Source organism: Cryptomeria japonica, chromosome 8 (genome assembly GCF_030272615.1).
Source record: "Cryptomeria japonica chromosome 8, Sugi_1.0, whole genome shotgun sequence".
In the NCBI taxonomy this organism is placed as follows: domain Eukaryota; kingdom Viridiplantae; phylum Streptophyta; class Pinopsida; order Cupressales; family Cupressaceae; genus Cryptomeria; species Cryptomeria japonica.
In genome coordinates, this window is record NC_081412.1 from 484742921 (window position 1) to 484770314 (window position 27394).

Sequence of the window (27394 nt, forward strand, 5' to 3'; positions counted from 1 at the left end):
TTGGCTATTGATTGTTGACAGGTATGTGTCAGTTTACCACCAAACTTTAGAGCAACATACACAAGTACAGAGTTGTGACTATTTTTTTGCATGAAGATAATAGGGTTAATATTTTCATCGAACATTAGAGCAACATTCACAAGGGATCACACTAGGGCTCAGGGAGAATAAGGATGATTTTCATTTATGATGTTGTATGCCCACAAGTACAGTGTTTTGACTATTGATTGTTGATAGATAGGTCTTAGTTAACCACCATACACCCCAATGTCCATCCATGTAACCTACTTGTTCAACTTTATCCATTATTTATATATAATTACAAGAATATCCAATTAATCATTCAAGGATTATGGTTTCTCTTTTACAGTAACAGAATGGATTGAGCTATATATAGGTCCATCGTTGGATATTTCTATATACAAGCAATTTATCAAACCTTTTTAAAAATAATGAACTAGAGGCTAATTACTAAACTCTCGCATAAGTAATTACAATGCGAAACAGTTGAAGTTCATAGCCTTTGGCATGCAACATTAACAACTACATAATTCTTCAAATATAAATACTACAAACCATGAAACCACATATAAGATACTAAGAATTTTTCGGAAACCCCTTTTGGGGTTTAAAGTTCTACATGAGAAAATGGGTTTTTTTATTCATACTGAAACTCTTTATGACAAAGAAAAATATCATCTGTACACTGTGGAACAATTACACTCTGATTACTCATGTAAAGGAATATGCTATAATGGACACTTGCTGACAACTACTCTCCTGTTGCCCTCGATAAAGCTTACCAGTGGTGTAGCAATGCCACTTATTTTGTTCCTTATTTGATTCATTTAAGGTGAAGTTTGAACCATTTCTGTCTGATGCATAAACCATTTGTCTTTCTCTGGTGTGGCGGTGGAATGGATGCATCAACTAGTGTCTTCAATTACTTTGATTTATTAACTCAAGAATAATTGTCACCTATCTGGATATCTAATGATGATAGTTAATTTTAGACTTTTAGCTCATATCTTCTCAATTTCCTATGATTTATAACTATTAAGACTAAAACCATATTCTACCATTATTTCCTTGAATTATATTCAGAGTTGACACTGACGTGTCAAGTTGGCCTTGGTGTCTCCCAAGGAAAAGAACAGTTTACGAGTTGGTTGGGATAAGCATGCAGTGACGATTTGTTAATGTTAAATTGCTATGAGATCAATTCTAGTACCTCTATCCCCATTGGATGCCACTTTTAGGTTTCTTTTTTCTTCTTCTTGTTTTCACTATACAATTTGAAATTATATATAGTCCAATGCACCGTGTTAGTGCAAAAGAGAAACCTTATTACCCAAATGTTTAGACATCGATAACTTTTGATGATATGTATCTATCCCCAATCAAAGAGTCTTTTTATGAAAATCTAGACCATAACCATGTCATGATTGGATTCAATGTTGTAGAGAATTTTATTTTCAGACCAGAAATATTGTTTGTAGCAACTTGTCCACTGAGAAAACTAGTCCACAAATCCAAATGCTCAGTGCAACAAACAAAGACTAACTTGACCCACTGATACCATACTTCTTAGACAAGGCCAAATAGGAACTAATAATTATAAAAATATATTATAGAAGTTATCATGATAAAGACTCACCAATTGCATAACTAGGATTGAAGTGTTACAAATTGAAGCAACACTTGGGATTCCATCTGTATTGTTATCACAGCTGTTGACAAAGGCCTTTATAAATCATGAGGCTATTGGATATTCTGGAAATGCACAAAGCCTATCCCTAATCTCTTTCAGACTTGTCGGGCTTGTTGTTAGCTCCCTATTGATTCCTTTTGGGTTCTGATGGACCTCAAATCTGATATTAAAATGTTCATATTTTCTTCAAAATTACTTTTTATCGTTTTGTCCAATTGCCATCTGATATTGTCCAATTGCCATCTGATACTATGATTTTGAATTCTCTTGGTGATATTCATTTTGATTTTTTCCTGGTTTTCAGCTGAAAGATCTTCAGGAGATGGCTGTTTCTTTTTTTGATGTTAGGCAGAGGGCCGAGAGTTTTTTTGTCAGGTACTCTACAGTTCCTTTACAACTCTTGTGGCTTTTAATTGCTTATTTAGTTTGCCACCTGCCGGTTTTTGGGGTATCACCTTGAATTTTTTACAACCCATATGCCTCCCAAGTACTGCATTTCCCTCCTCCACATGTCATCCATTTACAAAGATAAGCTGAAGATATGATGGCAAAGATGAGGAAAAAAGTAATACTACTAGAGGCTTCAACACCATGCTATAAAAAGTTATTTGCATTTCTGAAAACAAAAAAGAAATCACATTTTCCCAAATCTACATAGAAAAAACTTGTCATAGTATTATTCAAAATCTACACAAGGATGTCAAGAAACACAACCTGGCTAAAGCTATGTTACCCTGAGTTTCCGGGATGGGGATAGGGGGACGGGAAATAGGTTTCCAGAATGGATTATTTTTTTTGCCATTTTTGGGGACGGATATATAAAAAATAGGGAATTTTTTTTTTCGAATAAAGGGGTAAAAACTTTATCAATAATCAGAATCCAGAATTACACACAAAGGCCAAAGCCACAAGGCTCTAGAAGAGAACAACCCAACCAGAAATCATCCAGCTTCATAACTGTCCATATCCTCAGCGAGGATCTTATATAACTACAAATAAACAAAAGGATTTGTTGGAGAGAGTTCAAAACTGATTTATGTATCCCTATATGCCTTGGTTCTTTCTATATTGTAGTAGCTAGATAGTGGGTTGCACTTGATGAAAAGACTAAATAGCTAACTCCATTTCAATCAATCGACAAGCTTCATGTGTGAACACTCGAGGGTAAAGGTTCTAGTATCCCATCCCTTTAGATTGAGGCACCATGGATGAAGGATGAAGATGAGGAGCCTAAATTCAAGTGGTAAAATAAAATCAAGGGAAAGGATATGGAACATTCTAAGTACAAAGATGATTTTGAAGTTATTGAGTTGAATTAGGGAGATGGGTAATTCTAATGACAATGAGGGAAATGAGGATGAGGAGATGATGTATGTGGGAGTTGAGGAAGTGCACATACTAGGTAGCTTTAAGAACTCAATATTCTCAAGGAACACCCCTTGCTTTCTTTGTTGTGCATAGTTTAGTATATATATCTAGTACTTATGGAATGTCCTCATTTCTATGTCTTCCTACCCTGCTAGGGTTGGCTAGTTGTTGGGGTTTGTAGTTCTCTTTGGTCCTCAAAGAACATTCCTATTTATAGTAAGTTCTTGCATGGTGCTAATCTTTTTGGGTTTTTCTGAGTTGGTTCTCTTTGGTCCCTAGAGAACATTGCTATTTATAGAAAGTTCTTGCATGGCGTTGGGATTTTTTGGGTTTGGTCTTTTTGGTTCCTGGAGAATACTACTATTTATAGTAAGTGCTTGCATGTTGCTAATCTTTTTGGGTTGGTTCTCTTTGGTCCCTAGAGAACACTGTTATTTATAGTAAGTTCTTGCATAACACTTATATTTTTGGGTTTGTTCTCTTTGGTTCCTAGAGAACACTACTATTTATAGTATGAGCTCATGTCGACATCAATTATCTTTTGACAACCTTAGTTGGTTTAGGTAGTGTTGCTATTTTGGAACATACAATGATTACATTGACAATGGTATCATGACAACTTATGGTGTTTTGAGGTATTATTTAAATAATGTTAATGCATTTAAGTTAAATTGTATATTTAACTTAACGTTATTTAAATTTAATAAAGTAACCTTAAAAGATATTGCCTATTGGTTATTCAATTTTATAAGGTTTTAAATTATGTAATTAAGTGCTTTTTAGAAGTAGGCTACCAACATAGGTAGACATAAGGAGTTGATAAAGTTAAATTAAAAATATTGCACAACCCTAATTAGGGCATTGAGCTTGGAATTTATAAAAAGATATTTTGGAGATCATTTTCTCTATGTTGAAGTTAATTATCTTGTTTGAAAACCCTAGTGGTTTTGGAGATTGAACTTGTTTCATCTCAGCCTTCTTGAGGACGAAGACCCTCTCGAAGAAGATTGGCTCCAGTGGTGAAAGATCTACCTTGATAAGTAGGAGATATTTTCCACAACAAGTCAAATTATGATATTGCTATTAGGTTTCAACTATGTAGTTTTCGAGTCAAATTGATTGACTCATTGGAGATTAACCATGGCTAATAGTGGTGCAAGATCTACCCTGGCTAATATTTGGTAGTTATTCGGGTTTCGCATTGGAGATTAATGATTGCATTTTGGTAACTATTGAAGACTTATTTCAAGACAATTTTCTATGATTAATGTTTGGCAAGTTGTTTGTATTTGGATGCCCTCTTCTTCTTGGTATGAGCAGTTCATTATGTGTTTTATCTTGGGCATAAGGTTTTGATAATTGTATTGTGTGCTTTGAGGGATTCTAATGGTGAGCCATTGGTGATTCTTTTTCGATGAGTATTTTGCCCGAGGTGTGTGGAGTGGTAACCCTAAGTGTGGAGTTCTTAGTATTTTATTTGCAAATTTATGCATATCTTTATTAGTGTGTGGGCATCCATCGCATGGTTCTCTCTTTTGGCTAATGCTGGAATATTTACAAGAGATTGCAGGTAGTTTCAAGCTTGAAGCTTCTGTTGTAGCATTGTGGGATTCTTACCTTCATAGGCGTGAGCTTAGAGGGACAGGTTGTGGCCCTCAACTGAAGACCTTGCTATTGTTCATTCCCTCAAGTTCTAGTATAGTGAGAAGAGGATAGTTTGAGGGTGATTTGGTATTGCTTGTTGGACACTTTCATTTGACAAGTTGAAGAGTGGAGAGTTTGTGGCAACCGATCTTATCTACATTAAGTCTCCCATGTTCATTTCAAGTGTTGTTTGAAATTTTGAGTGCTGCAATATAGCTTGGAGACCTATATTCGAATTGAGTCTTCTAAGCAAGCATTGTGATTCATTGACATTTTTCTTCTACTGTTTATATTTCTGAACATTGGCATCTCACTTTCAGATTTGTGCTTGCTAACGAAAGGTCATCTTGTTATTTTATTGCCCTTGTAATCTTTAATCAATTATTAATTAGTAAAGGATATTGATTTTCAGTTGGGTACACATGATAATTTGTATTATTCAATCAATAAATGTTCCAGTTTTTTTGAGCAAAGAAGTTTATTTTCTCACATATCATATGCTTCACAAATTCGAATTTCGAACATATTGCCAAACTGAAAAGGAAAACTACATCAAAAACATCATAGTTCCTTATGCAAGCAAATTGTTTGAAAATATGTTTGAATACTAAACCATTGAAAGTAAAAGGGAAAGTGAGCTGGGGGCTGAGCTCGATTGGTGAGAGCTTCTAGTAGTGAAGAACGAGCTCATGAGGTCTAGTCTCCCTCTAGCCCACGTGGTACTGAAGGATGTGTTGTGCTAGCAACACCTGTCACGTTAAAAAGTTTACTCGATGCATTGCAGTTTATAGGGGGTGCTATACTCGATTCTCGTAATCTAAAAAAAAAGGTAAAAGGGAAAGTGCAAAAAATTAGTTGCCTATTAGGGCGACCTCTTACACTTTATGGGCATGGCAAACAAATGCCCGCCATTTCCTTCTCACCTCCTTTTTGCTAAGCTTAGCTTGTTGTGCCTAACCCTAAGCTAACAATTTCAACCGTATAGAGAGCACACATTATTTCCATAGCTAGCAGAACAAAATGAGTGTAGATGGAAGACACCAGAATCATGTATTCAGTCAGATGACACCACACATCAGTACAGTAGGTGTGGGTAGGACCCTCGGGACTATCAGGACTATTGATTGGGATCTTTTTAAGGAGATTAAAAGCGCATAGTTTTGCTAAACTTGAAGATGATATTCATGAGCTCACAAAAGCTTGATAGAAAATGAATATAGCAATGCTAGTTCGGAGCGTCAAGCAATGGATATGGATGACAATGTTAGTAAACAACCCTCAACCTAACAATTTGTGGAAATATTGCAACACTTTATCCATGGTCTTTTTAGCACCTCATAAACAATTCAATCTTAATATAATCATCTTAATGATCTTCTCAACAATAATGTGAGCAATAACTATTGTTGAAGCCTGCAATGTTACTTGGTTAGAGGGTGTTCTAATTAAGTAAATCAGGATATAGGGCCTAAACCCTTTAACATAACAACCAACTGGGAAACAAGAGGGATAATACAATTAGTAAGACTACGAAAACCCAAAAAAGACCAAATTCTTTTTGGCAAAACAATTGATGGGAGACAAGGCTCCCAACCCTCTATAACCTAATTCTCTTTCATTGACCATAAAAGAGTAGGGGGAGAAGGAGAAGGACATTTCCTCCTTCATTGAACAACCATCCAAGCCATACTATCATCCATTGCTCAAAATTGGGGGAAATTAGAGGTGATCCCCCAACTGGAGGATTAGCAACAAATAGAAAGGTGGGGCAGCAAGAAAAAAGGCAAATCAATAACCACATTATGACGGTAGTAGTGAAGAAGCAACTTGTGCGGCAAGAGATAGACAAGGAATGAAGTCTCCAAAGGAACAGTGAGAATTGTCAAAGGAGCTATTGGGCACAACAGGGACACACCCGATTCAAGGTGCTCAGGATAAACTTGATCAAAGTACACCGTAGAGGAAGCCTCAACAACTAAGTGTTCTTTTGTAGCATCCTTCCACCATGCAACAACACCTTTCCAATACGAATCTAGACCACTAGATATGACAGTAGCATTGAGGAAGCAACACATGCGACAAGAGACAAACAAGGAATGAAGTCTTAGAAGGAACAACAAGATTCGTCGAAGGAGCAACTAGGCGCAAGAGGGACACACCCAATTTAAGGTTCTCAGTAGAAACTTGGTCGAAGTACACCGTAGAGGAAGCCTCAATAGCTAAGTGTTCTTTTGTAGCATCCTTCTACCATGTAGCAACACCTTTCTGATGCAAAAGAGATTAGTTCGAAGAAAGATGATTGATAGCACAACAATGATGATAATGAAAGGGGGCCCCTCATAATCCAGTGGTTGCGTCCAAGGCTTGTTCTTGACCATCATAACGACTTCCTTGTGAAGAGATTTCAAGATGTCGATATCAATGAGAATGCGAGCAAAGGTGAGGTGTCCCAAGCGAGAAGTGGAACCATCAACCTTGAAAAAATGATCAATATAGTTGCTGATGTCCTCATAACATGAATCCTCCCAAAATTGAAGAGGAAGATTAGGCAATCTTACTTAGACTAGACACGCAAAGAGTAGTTCGATGAGGGGATTATAAGAGGGGTCCTGGATGTGACGAAAAGAGAATGTTCTCCCCAGACCCAAGAAAGTCCTAACACTATATTTTGGTCCCAACATGACACAAACTCGACAATGGAAAACCATTTTGCATTGGGAAAGTGTTCTATCTTACCCTAAACCAAAGGCTTCCAAGAGGATAGTTACCAGCTATACAAGTCCTAAAGAGAAGGCCACTTGATTAGAGAGTGTTGCTTGATTATACTAGTAACCAATGCTAGGCACTTCTTTGGATGGAAATAAAATAAAAATCAATGATTGGGTACATATGCATAGTTAAACAAAGGTGCATTTGAGGATGGTCAATTAGATCTTGATATTAGGTAATGTTGGGGAGACAATGTAGGTCTATTTTGTTGATGGAGAAGATGTATACACAAATTTTAGATGGTTGCTTTTTATACACGTATCGGTTAAATAAGTAGTTGATCAATGCTTAGTAACAGTGCTATGTTGTTCTTAAGAATTTGAGTATGGGGAGTACTGTAGGAGAGCATAGGTAATAAAAAATCAGTCAAAATGAGGTGGTTTATAATTGTAACATAGTCAAGACTAATAAGAAGACAAATTGTTGCCTCAACAATCTTGAATTAGTACAAAAGCAGATGACAATGGCAAAAATTCTTCAGAATCCAATCTAGACTAGTTCTACTAATTTACAAAGAAAATACTCTTGTGCTAGTAATTGAAAAAATACAAAGGAAAAATTGAAGGTCAAAGATAATCATTGTGAAGTTGAAAAAAAATCTAAAGCAAAGAAAAACTAGCTTTTGGTCTTGAATGCATTAGAAGTAAGTGGTCACAACACTTGAGTTGGATGTAGCAAACTTGTAGAATAAAGAGACAAAATGGTAGTGGCTGAGGGTGTGGTTTGGAAGGAATAATGTAGAATTAGAAACAAAGCTGATGTAGACAATGCAAACAAATAGTTTATAGCAGATACCCAAACTACAGTTTGAACATTTCTATAGGTGAATATGCAATGTAACAAGTTGATTGGGGAACACAAATGGTTTTAAGGTAATTGTCAAATTTTGCCATAACTCTCTATTGCTGCTCTGAATTTCCAAACTCCTTAACTACAGATACTATTGTAGATGATTTTATCTTCATCAACAACTTAAGATTCACTGTCTTTGTCTTATGTTCCACTCATGATAGCTTTGCCATCCACTTTCCAACTTTCAATTAATCAAGGTATGATTGTAGAGTTTGTTGTATGATTGTATATGTTGCAAGACTTGCACAAATATGAATAGTGGTCTCAATACTTCCTATATTACAATTTACAATTGAGTTATAAGTTAATCTTCCTTTTGCTTATGAGGGTTATTGACTATTATTGTAGTTGTTGACCCTACCTGCTCTTTTCTTATTTCTATGAACAATCATGAGAAGATTGGGGATATTTTTAATTAATCCTAGTATATGAGATAGATCTATACTGGGAACAAACTCTGGAAGTATTTTCCGGAATTATACAAATGATTAGCATACATATATTCTTAAAATGAAAACACCAGAAAGCCCCAAATACTTAGACTGGTAAAATTTTAACCATGCTTCTTCCTCCATTCTAGCAAGCACAACAGAGATCTCATTTAAAAACTGAATTTGAATACAATATCATTGGGATTTTAACAGAATCTTATTGTAAACAACCTATCCAATTTTTTTTGATTTTAAAACAACCTGAGCAACCAAAATCTAAACTTGAGGTTGGAAAAGAAGACAAGGAGGGTTTGGATTGGAGATTTAATTACAACTCTATCATTTTCCCCAAATAAATGACATTTTTAACATTCACAACCAGATTTCTACAAAATCCAAAACAATTTCTTTTAAACAACGAAACCAATGAAATAAACTAGAGACCTACTTGATTCAACAATCCTGAAAGAGATTTGATGAAGAGCTCAACCTGCAAGCTCAAGAAATCCTTCCTTCTCCAAAATGCCCAAATTTCTCCATCCAAAAATATTTTTCAAAAGTACTCTCCAAAAAAATAATCCTCTCCCATATTTTTCCAAAACCTCGGTTAAAATGGAAGATTGTTGATCAAAATTCTTTTCAACAATTCAAATATATATTAAACTTGCTTTTCTAATAAAATTGATTTTCTTAAATAATTGAAATTAACCTTTCTATTTCCAAAATGTCAAAGAGGTTAAATTATTTCTATTTCAAATAAATTTAAATCTTTCTTTTCCAAAAGCATAAACTGAATAAATATTCATCACTAAAATTAACCATTTAAATCAAACTTGCTATAAATAGGAATTGAACAATTCTAATTAATGATTAATTGCACAAGGGGGACCTATTTAATTTAGTCCCTAAAATACTAACGCGTAAACACACATTAAATCAAATTAAATACTCAATTTAACCACACACAAAACACGCAACCCAAGAAAAGTCAAACAAACAGACGACTTGCATACTCAATCACATGGGATACTGACGGACGACTGACGACACTCACTTGAGCACGACTAAGGTCAAACGAGGGTCTTAGGACCACCTAATCCAACTTCTAAGGACCAAAAAGGTACACTCAAACCTGCGAATCCAAGTGGAGACGAACCTCGTACCTATGCAGTATTGTATGTACAATATCCTGCAACCATGAGTCATACATGCATGCATATATATTGTAGCGTCCTAAAATTGCGACACATGCAATTTCGATTGCATTTGGGTCTTCACGATGGCGACGCAACGTTGAACCTGAATGGAGACCCCGAAACCTGTTTACAACACCAAAAACTGCATTTTTCTGCACCTTGGCCTGATCCCTCCTTGCACCCTGCTGTCCCTGGAGGTGGGACCATGGCGCCCAACGCCCTGGTCCCTGGCCCTATTTTGGGCCCGGTCTCTTTTGGGCATCGGGTCTTTAAGTTTGCAATTCGGGAAATAATGTTTCCTGGTCGGCCTAAGGTCGGAAAAATTAGTCTATCAACCCTAATTGACAAGTATATAAACTACTTTTCCTCTCCTAGAAAGGGAGGAAGGAAATAAGCAAGAGCAAGAGGCGAAAGCGATATTCAAACATTCAAACATTCAAGCATTCAAGCATTCCTTCAAGCAATTGAGCATTCTAAGTCTCCATTCAAGGCTAAGTGTTGCATTCAAGACAAGGATTCAACCATTGAAGAGGAGATCACTTACAACATACAAAATACAACATTCATTACACCTTCGCATGTAAGAATACAAACATTCTTACAACAAGGTATCAGTACTTGTTTACATTACAAACATTTACATTTACAGCATTCTCATTTCTTGGTTAATTCCAAAACCGGGGTTTGACCTAAAGGCAAACCCCTAATCCCTAACCCCCCAATCGTCCTCTCTTTTCTGTGTGTAGGTTGCAGGTACGCGGCTGTAATTGAAGATCTGGAATCCTTGTGCAGAGACGAACAGATCCCCCTTCGTTTCGCGGATTTTTCGGAGGACCGTGTGCACGCCGGGTGCCATCGTCCCGTCAACTTTCGCTCAAATTTGCAGAACAACACCGTCTCGACATTTTACTGCTAATTCCAGGTCCGCAGCTTCATCCCATATCCCTATCTCTGTTTATAAGCGAATCTTTCCTACTTTACATGCATTCCTAGTTCAATCTTTCTATCTACATTCTTTACAAAAGAGGGTATCCTTGATGTCTTAACCCTTGAAACTCATTTAGAATCCAATCTTGCATTGCGTGGGATTGGATCTTGTGGGTTTCAACCCCTCTTTTGAATGTAAAGTCTCCCCTAAGTGAAAACCATCAACCCTAGTGACTCTCCCTTCTCTCTCCTTGGAGTTGGGGAGGGGAGAACAACTAGGGTTCGATTTTTCCGCTTTACATTTTGGTGAACCCGACGTGAAACATCCTCATTCTGATTATTCATGGTTAGATTTGAAAATTTTGCTTCCTTAATTACATTTCCATGTTTGATCTTTTGCAAATTTTAGAGGTTGATTGCATAAAAACCCTAAAATTTTCTTTTTAGTAATTGAGCTTGTGAAATGTTTAATTGTTAATGCTTGTTTCAGATCTACCCTTCTATTGCAAATTGTCAATTCATATTTGTGCTTTAATTCTGAAAATTAAGTGGTTAAATGTCCAAACCCTAATTTTTAAGACCACCTTGATTCAACCTTTGATTGATAATTTCACTAATCAAAACACTTTCAAATCAGTTGTAACTTTGGATTCCGCAACAAAATCACAATATTTTTCATCCCTGAAAATTTGGAAAAAAGTTGTGAGGACCATGTGCACCCCGAGCGCCATCGTCCCCGACATTTTTTTCGAAATTTCGGGAGCTAGATCTTACCGTATTTTTTTGCTAAAATCCAGAATTTTGGCTGATTTTATCAATTTTAACACTTTCAAAATTAAAGTCAAAGTTGGTCTAGCGATTGCTTGGATTGAGGCTTCTAATCATTCAAAAATTGTTGAAATTAAAATTCATATCAAAATTGTGTTTCTTACAGTCCTAAATCTGAAAAGTGTGTTGGCATTCATTCGAAATTTCAGTGTTTTATTGAAATTTTTGCAATTTGTGACTTTTGAAATTAAGTGTTTAATTGCAACAACTTTGATTTCCACTTTCAAATTCGAATTTTGCATGAAATCGAGTCAACTTTTAAATTTCAAAACTTGCATTGCTTTTGGTATTCCCTCTAAAATCATAAAATTCAAAATTTCAGTTTCCCCCTCTTTTTCAAGATTCAAAATTTACATTTTTCAACAATCTTGGTAGGGTTCAATTTTGAGATTGCAACTTTAATTTGGCCTATCTACAGATCGTAAAATCACTCAATTTTTTTCAGATTAGCTTTAAAATCATCATAACTTTCATCCCTGAAAATTTCAAAAAAAGTTGCGAGGACCGTGTGCACTCCGTTCGCCACGGTCCCGGACATTTTTTCCGAAATTTCGGGAGATTGTCTTGATTGCATTTAACAGCTTAAATCTAGGAGATTGGCTGATTTTATTGAAATTTGCTACCTCTAAAATTCAAAATCTTCTCTCTCTCTTTAGTGCATGAGTTTTACAAGAATAAGCAAATATGACAACAAATAACATATACATCCTTAGTGAGACCATGTGAGAAATATGTTACATAGGAAAAAACAAATGAAAGTTGGTTTTGACATAGATTAATGGGCCATATGAAGTTTTGATAATCAAATGTTGTATAAATCAATGTATGTCAACCTATTATATATGACAACATCAAGGCCAAACATTATGCAACAAAGATTCATGTGAAAGCAGTCAAAGTAATATTCAAATTCTTGAGGGGCATTTTCGACTTTGCTTTGTGGTATCTCAAAGGCAAATATTTCATTGTAGCAACATGTATGGATGCAAATTGGGCAGATAATGTTTGTTGATAGCAACAATGTCATGTTGTAGAGGTAGAATACACATTAGTGGTGGAATGCATAGCAATAGTGTCATGTTGCAAACAAGTTCTTTGGATGAAGCATACATTGAAAGATGTTATGGTAGTAGCATGTGTAAACTTGGAGTATCTCAGACATAAATTTTGAGTGCATAAGGAGAAGCACAGTTTCATAGGGAGCTAATGACTACGTTATCTTACAACCCCTATAGATTTCTTAGTGATACACTTTTAGAAAATAGCTCAAATAAAGGTCAATTGGTGGAAATTTTGAAAGGAGAGTTACATGAAAAGGGGGATTGATGACATTGATGTAAAGAGGAATAATTACATAAAGGGGGAGAATATTTTTGAGAGAATAGATAATCTTCTTGCAATTGATATCAAAGAGGAAGAGTGACAGAAAGGGGGAGCTTTGCAGAAACATGGAGTATATGTTCTTCTTGATTAATTCTTTGCAAGCTTTCCATCAATGACAAAGGAAGAGATTGTTACAACTAAACAAGGGTGCAGACCATTTAAACAACAACCCGTAGGTGGGAAAACAAAGAATACAAATGTACAAACTAAAAACGAAACAAGGTCAGGCGAGCCAAAAGCAACAAGCCAAAAGTCCAATGTTAGAAGCCCGCCAAACCAACAACCCAAACCCAAGTCAAGAGTGGGGAGAAACACCCAAAACTTGACACAAAGGGGTTTGGGGGGCGGGGAGGGAAGGACTTCCCCTTCCGCCTGCGAAAAACAATAGTCCATGCGATACTACTGTAGAACATCTGGAGCAAAATCACCAAGAGTGGAACGCCGTTGTTGAACAAGAGCAGTAAAAGTAGGAGCCTCTAGGACAGAGGAGGCCACATCAATAGTAATGAGAGGGTCAACAAAAGATTTAATAACAGTAAGAGGCACAACCTCATCCTGAGGGGAGACATCCTCCTCTTGAGAGTAGCCATCAGAGTCCGAACTAGAAGCATTGACTGTCAAGTGATCAATAGTAACATCCTTCCACCGAGTAGCTACACCTTTCTGATGAGAGTGAGAACAATCTAAAGCTAAGAGGCCTGTTGAGTAGCATCTCCGACAATTGAAGGGGAGACCCTCATAATCCAATGATTGAGTCCATGGCTTATCCCCAACCATAAGAACCACATCCCCAAGTAGAGGCATAGAGGTGTCAATATCGACCAAAATGCGAGCAAAGGTAGAATGACCCATGGAAGACGTAGCATCATCAACCTTCAAAAAATGGCTAAAAGAGTTGCCAATGGCCTCCTAACAAGAGTGCTCCTATAAATAAGGGGGAAGATTAGGAAGGCGAACCCATATCGGACACACATTAAGTGGTTCAATAAGGGGATTAAGGGAAGTTGTCTAGAGTTTGATAGAGAGATAGTGATCTCCGCAAGCCCGTAATATGCCCAAAATCACATCACAATCAAGAGAATAAGCAAAGGAAGCAATGAAAAAGCCTTTAGAAAAGGGAAAAACTCAATGGAATGATCAACTAAAGGCTTCTATGAATCACTCACCCAACAATGGAGGTTCGAGAGAGAAGGCCAAAACCTAGTAAATTTGCAAAGCAACACACAACGTTGGTAGAAATCATCATTTTGCACAACCTAATGGCCACAAACCACCATAGGGGAGGTCTTGGCACAAGGGAAAGGACAAATCCCCTTGGGAGGATGAGCAACAGATTTGGCCACGCGAGCAAAGCTTCACCCACTAGCAAACGAAGGAGGTCTAGGAGGGATCTTAGCACCCACATGATCACCATTGACAACAGAGGCAAGAACACTAGGAGCCGCAACAACACCTGCACCCACGACAACATTACCCACATCGACACTAGGAAGGGCAACAACTGCACCCAACCCACCCGCATCCAACACAACAACAAACATAGGGGTAGCAAGAACAAGACCCGTTGCCAACGTATTAGCAAATGTAGGGCCAACCAGAGCATTTGAAAATGCCAAGGCGAGAGAGCCATTAAACGCCATTCACAAAAATTCTATTGATTGTTAGAAATGTTATCATTGATGTCAAAGTGTGTTTTGTTTAAGAAGGGAGATTGTTTGAAATATGACCATTAATGTCGGGGTGAGATTGCTGGAAATATTGTCATTGATGAGAAGGGTTGTTGATGTTAAAGTTTGGGAGATTGTTTGTTATGTTGTCTTTAATTGGAGTTCTACTAATAGAATTTTTTTATTATGATTTAATTTTATAGGGCTGACCTATTTGTTTTATGCAATTAATTTTCACATCCAAAGGGATATTAAAAGATGAAGCATGTTTGTAAGTATGGCATCAGAAAAAATGTTTTGTCATTCGAATATATAGCAGATCAGATTAAATGCAAAGCAAATTTAATACATAACAAATTTTGTGAAGAGTGGAAGTGTAGAAAATTTTGTTCATCATTTGTCGTAGAAGCAACAATCAAAAGGTGAAATTTTGAAGAAGAGGTTGGTACCTCCTAAAAGAAGAGATTGGTGTCTCTTGTTGTGTTGGTGCTCAGTTGTGGGGACTGAAGTCTCCAGTAGGTTGGTGCCTACAAATCATGTAAATTGGTATTGGTGTCTCCTGTAAGTTGGTGCTTGCACATTTTGTAAGTGGGGAATCGTGTCTCTAGTGGTTTGTCCTCACAAATATTGTAAGATAATTTTTTTTTTGTCACTAGATTTGGACAGTAAATGCAAGCAGTCCCTCTCCTTGGTTTTTTTTTCATAAGGGTTTCCATGTAAATATTGTGTTTTGAATTGTATGGATCTTGTGTGTTTTCTATTAATGGGTTGTTAAATTTTGAGTACGTGAAATTTTGTCTTACATTGATTTACCTTTGCTTCTCAGTGTAAGTGTGTGCTTATCATACACGAACATATTAGGAAGCAGTTATGTTCAAAATTTGCAATGTGTTGATAGTAATGTTGGCCTCTAGTGTTGTCAATGATGTCAAAGTATCTCATTGACAGCAATATGCAAGATTGATAGAGTGTTCACCATAGGGGAAGATTGTTGTTTACAAAGATATTGCAAATATTGATAAAAGTTGTCATGCAATATTGCAAAGATGTCTTGGTCTGTCCTGATCATAATAGAAGGATGCTCATAAATTATGTACATGAGAAAATGATATGGTGTTGTTGTGCAGAAGGGTTGTTGTGATCAGATCAAGTGATTTGATTAGTTTTGCCCTTGGAATAAATTTTCTCTACTCTCTAGTCTGATTAGGATTTTGTATCCTTAAACCCTAGGTCTCAGTATTTGGCTTGAGCACTCTTGTTATATTTGCTCGTTGACTAGGTAGCACCTACAACCAATTGCTTAAGTCGTATCTTAAGCCTTCAACGTCATGGTTCTACGGGCCCCTTCGCCTAGCAAATTACTGACTTGATTGGATGGACAAGAGCTCAATATTCCCCAAGTCGGAGGCCTAATATATGTTTGGATTTGATGAATGATTACGATGCATTCCTGAAAATCCAACGGTGCTCGGAATATCGCAAGGTCATGGCGGGATCCTTCTCTCTTCGTTTCAAATTTGTGTAATGGTGACACGTGTACATTGTGTTAGGAGATTGAGTGGCTTTCACGTGCCCGCAAGGATGCAGCGAGGCCTCATCTCTTTAGCCATAGGATTGTGGGGAGATGACATGTTGCGAAGTTCAACAACCAACATGTTTTTTTTTGGAAAAAAGCTGTCTGACATGAAAGTAGTGCACATATATTTATATAAATGGATAAAAGATCATTTCTTTGTGTGAAGTCGATCTAGGAGAGTTACGTTAGGCATAACAAAAAGTTATACCAATGCTAGGTAGCATTGCTCTCCGCAGATCATGCTCCACCTTTTGATGTAGAAGTTACCAATGCTAGGTAGCATTGCTCTCTGCAGATCATGCTTCACCTTTTGATGTAGAAGTAAAGTGAGTGGATGTAGAACAATGTGTGGACAAGAAACCGATAAATGACAAAGCAGAAATTACAAGGTTCATTTTGTCAATCCTTAATTTTATCTTTGGTTGAGGGATTTTTGTTTTTTATGTGCGAGGTTGCTGCCTCTTGAATCGTAGTTGGTGCCCTGCTGACATTGTATCGATTTGGATAAGGGTCCTTTGGGGTTGGTGCCCTAATGAATGTATTTGTAAAGGGATTGTAGTCCTTTTGGGTTGGTGTCCTAATTGATATTGTGGTAAGCGGATTCATAACAAGTCTTAAAGATTCATATTATATTATGAGATTGGAGTTGCGTGCATTTTAAAAGATAATTAACATTAAACATTAACACATGGTCTTTGCTTGCGCATAATATTGAGCTTTTTCCTTGTGCCAAGGGCTTTTCATTGTTTCCTTTGCTTCCTTCCATGATCGGGATTTGATCTTGGGTAAGTTGTGGGCATGGGGGATCACTCTCTCTCTGTCAAGCCCTAGACAACATCGCTTAATCCTCTTACTCAACCTCTTAATGTGCTACCAGTTTGGGTTCACCTTCCTAATCTCCCCCTTCATTTTTTGGAGCATTCTTGTTATGAGGCCATTGGTAATTCTATCAGCCGTTTTTTGAAGGTTGACGATGCCACATCTTCTATGGGCCACTCCACCTTTGCTTGCATCTTATTGGATATTTGATATTGACTTTTCTTCGCCTGTCCTCGGGGATGTGGTTTTGATGGTTGGGGACATGCCTTAGACTCAATTGTAGGATTTTGAGGGTCTGCCCTTTCCTTAATGGAGATGTTTCTCAATGGGTCATCTTGCTTTGGAGTGCTTGTTGCCACGACACAAAGGTGTTGGTACCTGGTGGAAGGATGCTACTGTGGACCACCTGACAGTCAATGCTTCAGACTTTGACTCTGTTGACTCATCAGTCCTCTCAGGAGGATGATATTCCCTCCTGAGATGATGTTGTTGCTAAAGATTCTCTTGCTACTTCCGTTGTGGCCTCCTTTGTCCCTAAGACTCCTGCTCCTTATTTGTAGCTTTGTTCTTCTCTGACCAATTTTACTCATGATGCTACTCAGTTGCAACAACTTGCCGTTGTTTTATAGTCATTTCCTATTGTTGTCACTGACAGGCTCTATGAGGGTTCCTCCCTGCTTGACTCTTTTTGTTGGTCCTAATGACACTATTGCCTGGATTGTGGTTTGTCGCAAACGGAAGGTAAAATCTTTCCCCACCCCTCAAACCCCCCTTGGTCACGGCTCGGGGGTTTCCCCCCATTCTTGAGTTGGTTTTTGGGTTGTTGCTGGTTTGACATGGTTTTTGTTTACCTGTTTGGCCATGTTTAGTTTGGGGTTTGTACCCTTGTTTGTTGTCCTTTGCCGCCCTTGGGCTGTTGTATCAAGGGTGAACACCCTTGTTTTACTGCTTTAATAAAAAATATATGTTCTTCTTTTTTAGTTGTCATCATAAATCGGTTATTTAAGTTCTTTTTAAAGAATTATAGGACTAATATAGCTATCTTAAATACATCTATCTAAAACATGCCTAGAGCTATCAATTTTTAGTTATTTTATTTCAAGAAATTTTTAATTTTGAAATTATATGAGAATTACTTTATTTTATTTATATCGTTTAGTTTATTTTTATTCGAAGAGAGTTTTATTTGCTCAACATTTATTTTTGACAATGGTAAAAGTGAGATATTTAAAGGGCCTAAACCCTTGTACAAAAACAACCATTGTCTGATAGAACAAGTACTATGAGGCATGAAATAGACCAAACTGTAGCCAAGTTGCTATACAACATTTCTTTAACGTTTATTATTAGGAGATATTCTACAATAATTTCAAATAAATTATTTACTCCATATTTAATGATACACTTATTTATAAGTAATATTTTCAATGTTTTGATAAAAAAAGAAGCGTTAATAAGGGCGCTGACCCAGTACAAAGAGACCACAATCCCTCAACGATTAGCGTTAACTATTGCTAATTGTTTTTGAAACAACGCAACATTAAGAAGGGTGTTGACCCATTACAAAGCCAAAGGCTATCAAAAAAGACCAAGCAGGGGTGCAAACCCCAAAGGACAAAGTCAGACCGGCTAAACCAACCAGATAAACCATCAACACCCAAACCAAATCAAGAGGGGGGAGAAAACCCCGACTCTTGAGAAAGGAGGGCTTGGGAAAGGTGGTTAGATTTTCCTTTCCGCCTACGACAAACCACCGTCCAGGCAACACTATCAGTAGGAACTTTCGTAGAAGAAACAGGTGGGGAAAACTTATTTATTCATTTACTATTTTCTATGTCATTTATTGAAGTGCATAACTTTATTTATTCATTTACTAAACTATGTAGCTATTCCATTAAAATTATTTAAATATAGAGTTTTGATGTTGTTTTATGTCCATATATTTAATTATTTTTATATATAATTATTTTAGTATGTCAATTTTTTAATAGTTTTTGTTAACACAAACTATTACACTCTACCCCTTGCTCGCATTTCAATTACACCCCTGAATGTAATAAACAAATAAGAATGATAAGGCGTGTATAGGATAATTCATATAGAAAAGAGAAATAATAATTAAAAAAAATACAAAATAGAAAACAGCCAATAAGTGTGAACTTTTTAATTTGACAACTATCAAAATGATTAATATTAGAAGAAAGATAATAAATATATTGAGAGTAGAGAAGATAATATCTCCTAGATTGTTGTCAGGAAGAATAAATGCCTTCCTAAATCTTTATCCCAAACTCATGCTAGAGTATTTAATGAGAGGCCAATTCTTGCAAGGTATGGTATTACCTAAGTAGGACCTTGAGTCTCTCAACTATATTATTTGTTTGTAGTTGGTTTTGACAGCTTGACTACAATTGCACCTCACTCTTTTTGGTCTAGTTGAGTGGTTTGGTTTGCCCCTTTGCTCATGGTTTATGTTCCTTTTTCTTGTTGGCTTTGTTGTTGTACAAGGGTTTGGGTCCTTTTAATCTTACTTATCAATATATAAAAACAATAGTAAATATAGAATTGAAGTTTACAACTTTTTTATTATATATTACTTTGACAAGGTTAATAGTAATCTTATCCATCACAAATGTGGCCACAAGGAAAAGATTGCAATGCAAGGAAATCATTGGAGCAATCACTAGACAAGACATTACTAGGTGCTTTAATAGTTTTAACTAGTGGTTTAGTGATTATTAGGTTCATAGAGAAAGTTGCCCTCGTAATACCAATAGTAGAGTGACTTGCACCTTTTTGAATTGACGACCTTATGGGAAAGTCGAGCACCATATTTTCTAGCATATCTACTATTAAATTTGTTCCTTACATACTTAAAAATGACCTTGATTAAGTGTGAAGATAGATTTATGATATCTTAAACTAAATGATTCAAGTAGTTTTGCTATATACTATCAAGCCCATTCTCATAACCTATGGTAACACCATCTCATAGTTTATAGTTTGTGAGATTTCACAAACCATGGTGTATGGTACTTTTAATATCATAACCCCATTTTAAACATATAACAAATATATGCTTTTAGTGTCTCTAGGTATTTTGGAGATAGAGGTGTTGACATTTAAACATGCATCAAAACTTACATGGTTTTGCCATTGGCCCATTGGGTTTACTACTATAATTTGCTTATATCACATGGTACCATTAAGTGTGATTAATGTTGCTTATTCATTCTCATAGATGCATATCCTTCTATATGAGTCACAAAGTAGTACCCTCATGGGGTGCAAGATAATGCTCAAATGTCAAATTTCATCATTATATATATTTTTTGACTTGCTTAACCATTAAAAGTTGAAGAGTCATACATGAAAGAGAGATTATTGTATCTTACAAAATGAATCCTTCCCTTTTATAACATTGTATGATTATGTATGCATATATATGTTAAAATAATATCAATATCTTCTATAATGGTCATCTTCTATTTTTAGTGGTCATCTTCTATTTTAAGTTGTTGACTTATTTAGCTTGTTAAGTTAGCTTTTTATTATTTAATTAGCTATTAAGCTTAATTTAGCTTTCACGCTTAATTTAGCGTTTAGCTCTTTAATCTTTTACTTTAACGTTATGTTCTAATTATAGAATATTCTTGTAACCTCTATATATGCGTGTGTATATCGTTCAATGTAATCATCGAATTATTGAATCATTCATTCAATTTATTTTTCATGGTATAAGAGCATGGAAATTAAAAATTTCGAAAATTTTTGTTATTAAAATTTTTCCAAGTTTTTATTGAAGAGATTTTTTTTAAAATTTGTTTTTTTTTTTTAAAAGAGCAGATTCTTTTTCTCTTCTTCGACAAATTTTTTTTTTGCAGGTTGAAAATTTTCCTAGGGTTTCTGCAATTTTCGACTAGGGTTTTGACCCCTCAGTTCAAGTCAAAATTTTATTCTGGTTGTAGATTCTTGGTGGGTTTTTCAAGACCTCAATTGGGTCGTCATCAATTTTTTTTGGATGCATCGTTTTTTGTGCCTCGTTTTTTGAGCCGTCGGATCCCTCCCATGATTTTTTTGTGGAAAAAATAAAAAAACCGACAAACAATTTTTTAGGAAAAAATCGTGAAAACCCTGGGCCTGTAAGACGAGGTCTGGCCTAAATCAATTTGATAAAGGTAATGGTATTCAGATATCGTGAACATGCATTGTTTCCAAGTGTTGTGACAATTGTTGAACCTTTGACTGTGTTCTAACATGATGTTGGTCAAATATGCCATCACGAAAATGGAGGTTGAACGAGGTCAACCTAGTGAAAGCATGAGACAAAAGAATCTGATTAAAAAATCAGAATAGAAGCAACTGCACAAAAAATCTGAAACCTTGGAGGAGAATTCTGGAACGAATTCTAAGGCACAAATTTCGAGGTTTGGAAGAAACCCAAAAATAAAAATTTTCTGCAAACTTGAAACTTGAAATTTTTCTTGAAAATAATCAGAATTTTTTTTTTTTTTTGCAGAAAATAAAAAAAACTCTGATTTTTCTGTAAAAAAAGAAAAGAAAAATATTGATGATTTTTTTTCCAAAAAAAACGCAAAAAAAATAAAATAGGGGCTAAAACCCACAAAAAAATCTGCCCAGGAAGAGAAAAAGAATCTGCTCTTTTTTAAAAAACAAAAAAACAAAAAAACCCAGTTATTAAAAATCAAAATTTTCTACCCCTGGTATCAGAGTGGGTTGATGGGATTCTTTAAAGTTTGGCGAATTTTTTAATAAAAATTGATGGCCTTCTTTCTGGAATATTTTCTAGATTTTTTTTTTATTGTTTTTTTATACAGAAATGATTTTGTTTTTTTGAAGGTTTTTTGTGGGTTTCGAGGGTTTCTTGTTCGTGGGTGAATTTCTTTGTGCTGGGCAAGAGTTCATGTTTTTTTTAGGGTTCTGGAGATTTTCGGGCCTACAACATGGAGTTTATTTTTGTAGATTGAAAATTTTCTTAGGGTTTTTGCAATTTTTGACTAGGGTTTTAACCCTTCAGTTCAAGTCGAAATTTTATTCTGGTTATAGATTCTTGGTGTGTTTTTCGAGACTTGAACTGGGTGCATCGTTTTTTGTGCCTCAATTTGTGAGCTGTCGGATCTGCATTCTGATTTCAGATTCTTTGTGGGTTTTTCAAGAGCTTTTCTGGGTTGGTCTCAGATTTTTCTGGGTGTCTCAAATTTTTTGCCAGCGAATTTGCCTTGGAATTTAAAAATAGTCAGCGATTTTTGCTAATTCTGTGGACGTCGAGAATTTTGGTGTCTTTTGGGCGCTGATTATGTTGTACGTCCGATTATTGACCAACATCATGTTGGAACATAGTAAAAAGTTCAACAATTGTCAACAATGCATGTTCATGATATCTGAATATCGTTACTTTTATCAGATTGATTTAGGCCAGACCTTGTTTTACAGGTCCCAGGGCTTTCACGATTTTCTCCTGAAAAATTGTCTATCGGTGTTTTGATTTTTTCCACAAAAAAATCATGGGAGGGTTTTCACGATTTTTTCCTTAAAAATTGTTCGCAGGGTTTATAATTTTCCCTTAAAAATTATCTCATTTGTAATCCGCGATATTCGCGTAAGATTTTAATTATCTGGGTTTTACCATTTTTTTCCACAAAAACGGTGATTTGTAACCTCAAATTTCTTGGTTTTCACATTTTTTCCCTAGAAAATGGTTCACAGGGTTTCAAATCTTTTTCCTTAAAAATTATTATCTGTCATCCGCAAAGCTTGCATGGGATTTCTAGGTTTTCACAATTTTTTCTTCAAAAATTGTTTGCTGATTTTTACGATTTTTCCCTCAAAAATCATTTGTAATACGCGAAGTTCGCGTGGGATTTGTGATTCGTGAAGTTCTCTGGTTTTGATCGTTTTTCCTCCTAAAAAATCGAGCTTTGTTGCAGTTAGTTTGGGTTGCACTTGCCAGGGCAAACATCTGCAACCGTGGTATCTTGCAGTCAGTTTTAGAGTTGGTAGGTACTCTTCTGCAAAAGGGTTTGCTGATTTTTTCCTCAAAATCATTGTTTCAGGCTTCAGTAATTCGTGTGTGCCAGATCTCTAATTCGCATGTGAAGGCTACATTTGCTTGGATGGCTTTTGGTACTCTTGGTCATTTACATTCTGCAGATCCTGGGAGGGTCTCCGTAGCAACAAAGTGTTCTTTGCATCTGTGATCATAACACCTGCAGTGTTTTCTGTAGGGTATTGATTACGATGACCATTAGGGAGGGTGTTAAAATAATATTAATATCTTCTATAATGGTCATCTTCTATTTTTAGTGGTCATATTCTATTTTAAGTTGTTGACTTATTTAGCTTGTTAAGTTAGCTTTTTATTATGTAATTATCTTTTAAGCTTTATTTAGCTTTCACACTTAATTTAGTGTTTAGCTCTTTAATCTTTTACTTTATCGTTATGTTCTAATTATAGAACATCGTCTTGTAACCTCTATATATAGGTGCGTATATCGTTCAATGTAATCATCCGATTATTGAATCATTCATTCAATTTAATTTTCAATATATAGTTAGCATCAAATATTGGAAGATATGCGTGGCTTGTGGAAGATAGATATCTAGAGAACACTATCAAGACAATGCTATGTATAAAATGCATTGGCTATTTTTGAATAATTGTTTATCATTGCTTTAACATTTAAAACAATTTAAAAAAAGATTTGTCCCCTCATATTCTTGTGGTATTTAGATAACAATAAGTCTCACTTTTTATGAGCATGGCATGAAAGAGTGTATACAAGTATCTCAGAGCAACCTTAATGATGATGAAAAGAGAGAGTTCTTTGAACCAATAAATATATATTTTTAATTTATGGTTAGGACTTTCAAAAATATTGTTACTGTTTTTTTGTTGAACTATGTTGATCAAGAAATGTCCACCGTAACTTGCTTCTTTCCCACTAAGAATCTCTATGTATGTTGCATTTCAGACAATGACATTTTAAGCATAGTAAATACAATATTATTCTTTTGATTGAGTTAGATGGTCAACTACATTATAAAAGTTGTAATTAATCATAATTATATATACCTATTAGATTTACAAAAACAATTATACATAAATATGTGTTAATAGGCAAAAACAATGCATTTTAAGCATAGTAAATACAATATTATTCTTTTGATTGAGTTAGATGGTCAACTACATTACAAAAGTTGTAATTAATCATAATTATATATACCTATTAGACTTACAAAAACAATTATACATAAATATGTGTTAATAGGCAAAAACAATGCATTTCTAGTTCAATGTAAACTATACAATACTTTATTTATTTAGATTTGTAGACAACCTTTTCATTTACTATTTTCTTCAATGGTAATATTTTTGATTTTATAATTAAATAATTTATGTTGAGAACTATGCTTTTATTTAAAATACAAAATTCATAGCCATTCAAGTTGTTTGTTAAAAATAAATTTCTAACCTTTTATATTGCCATTTATGTTTTGCAGGACTCGTATATGTATTAATTTAAATGAAATTGATGTTATCCACAATGTGTTATAATATTTAGAGTTGTAAATACTTCATAATTTTTTATTTTGTCATGATATCATGATAATATATTATAATATTTCATTTTGTCATGAAATCATGATAGTGTATTACAAATGTATAAGGATGATATATTTAGTTTTAAACATTCGAAAGCATTTTCAAATAAATATAAATTTCAATTATTGTATATTTGTATTTATAAAGTTTTATTATATTGTAATAAGGATTATAATAAATAAAAAAATCACTTATATTAAGTAGTATGTTTTAAATTATTAAGTAAAATAATATATCATTTTTTTATAATTGATTTTAAATTTAAAGAATAAATATAAAAATGAAGTTTTTCTTATATAAGAGTAATGTTTTGATAGATCTACTAATTTGACATCCTTTTGTCAAGGAGAAAGAGATTTGAGATAGTGGTCAACATAAACATATTAATGAAATAGAGATGCTACTAAAAATTCTTTATACATTCATTTATGAATTTGAATTGGTGTAAGTAAAATATTTAAATATTTTATTATTGTAAATTAGTTTTCTTTTAATATTGTAGAGGTGAAAAGTGCACGCCTAACATTTTTTCTCACTCATTTGGGACTCACTTTGACCTTTGTCCTTTATGCAATAGGCTAATGCTTAATTGAGTATTTTCATGTAAGAGTTAACATTTACACTTTGTACTTGAATTGAACTTGAGTCAATAGTCTCTAGCGATTTGAGTAAGAAATCCAATACAAGTATCGACTCTTGATAGGTTTACATTGATACTAATTATGGGATTTACATTAATCTAATCAAATAAATACTTGCAAGATAACATAGAACGAAAGTATTCCAACATACAAATAAACACATAGTACAAGATATATTGTGGGGAAACTCTTGAAAAAAAGTGGCTTCAAAAGCATACCCAATGTATTATAAACAACAAATCGACTTATATTACAATATTAGAGTATTAGTGCTCTATGAAGAGCAAAAGCTGATTAGATTTGTCGTTTGTGTAATGCCCCATATATAAGACCAAGGCAAAACTTTACAAAACAACATTTTATTTGAAACACAACAACCAAAAACATGGGAGACATGATATAACATGTCATACTTTTACTACAATGCACACAAGTGTCATGTGGAACACAATGACCCAAAGGCAACGACATCAAGAATGACCTCACAATTGATTAAGCAAGGACACTCCAACAAAAGGCTAAACAACCGAGGGGCAACTCACTAAGGAGGACGTACAAGAGAGGGAACAACAACATCAATTAGGCACTAGCCCATGATCATGTTCTCTCTTGACACCACATAAGCATGGGATGAGGGAATTTCATTTTTCAATCCACATCCTACACACTAACAACAATTACGAAAAGCTTAGGAGCTAACACTACTCAACTAGATGACAACATTGACAAATTTTGAGACAAGGAGTAGGACGAGGGCTCTAGCATCTATAGTCCACTCTACTAGAGCCAAGACAATCCATAACATGAGGCCAACCTACACAAGAGGTTGACTATTTGAGAAGCCTTTAACCCACTTGACACACTCTTTCTTCGAAGGTTGGGGTATCAATTTATCTCCTTCACCAAACAAAAGAACTTTGAAGAGGGAAAGCCCAAATTTCAAAGAGGACTCATCAACGATTAGAGGTCGGAGGTTCAACTTTACCATTATTGAACATAGGCAAACACAAAAAGGTGGAAGTACAAAGTTCGACGAATGCAAAACTTTTGAAGTTCGACATCCAAAGGGTCTTCATTAGGGATCAGGGGTCAACGGTTCAACTGACCAAGTCCACTAACTAGTCGAAGTTGGAGAACGAAGGTTGGATGCCAGATGTCTAAAATTGTCGGGGTTGCAAGTCAGAGAGTTACCATTTAGGGGTAGGGGATTAGGGATACACCTTCCCACTTCTTGCATGAAATAAAAAGGGTAGGTAGAATGTTTGATGCGCGATGCTTGACTCCTTTAGGAAAATTTTAGCGATCGAGAAAGAGCTTATGGGGTATGAGTGTCAAGGTTGCACCCTATTTTTTTCAATCATAATGAACTCTGAAGGGCAAAGGCTTCATCCACAAAGCCCTAAACACTTGAAAGGTTCTAACAATGAAGAGGAGGCTTTCGAGGTTTGGAGTTAAGGCTACATTTTACCATGCACACATATTTAACCAATTGTACAAGGCATAGGACCAATCCTTGAAGCTCAAAACACTTAGAGAGTTTGACAAAGATTAAGAGTCCTTCGATGATCGAGGTGCAAGGTTAAGGCTCAACCCTTTCATAGATTCAATGAAAACCAAAGGGCACAACTCTAATCATCAAAGTTCAAAACACTAGGAATAAGAACAACTCAATGGGGACCATGGGTAAGAACTAACATCAATAAGGGGGAAGAAGAGACAACACTTGTTGTCACGAATGAGTTGTGGTGTGACAACAACGAAAACTCATTACTTTCATTTAACGCCAAAGGAATGTTGAATATTTGGAATACTAAGAGGGGAGGGGAGAATGAGTATTCCCTTGAACTTAAAAACTTCTAACTAACTAATCACATAAAATAATTTAAATGTAGTAAATGAAATTAGCACAAAACACATAGCACCAGATTTGTACGTGAAAAACCCAATATGGGAAAAAC

General features: G+C 35.3%; 1 protein-coding gene across 7 annotated transcripts in view; it reads left to right on the plus strand.

The window, feature by feature from the left end:
* The window catches only part of LOC131077280 (tetraspanin-10), a 91276-nt gene extending 66351 nt beyond the window's left edge, over positions 1-24925 (plus strand). For 2 of the 7 annotated variants that reach the window (XM_058014741.2, XM_058014736.2), the window contains one exon: positions 24693-24925. In XM_058014741.2, the coding sequence (XP_057870724.2) occupies positions 24693-24747 (55 nt within the window). In that variant the 3' untranslated portion in view covers positions 24748-24925. Of the gene's footprint in view, positions 1-2015; positions 2087-4649; positions 5135-23245; positions 23737-24692 lie in introns of those variants that run through there. The other 5 variants (XR_009113569.2, XR_009113570.2, XR_009113571.2 and 2 more) reach the window with 5 other exon arrangements.
* The last annotated feature ends 2469 nt before the right edge of the window (positions 24926-27394 follow it).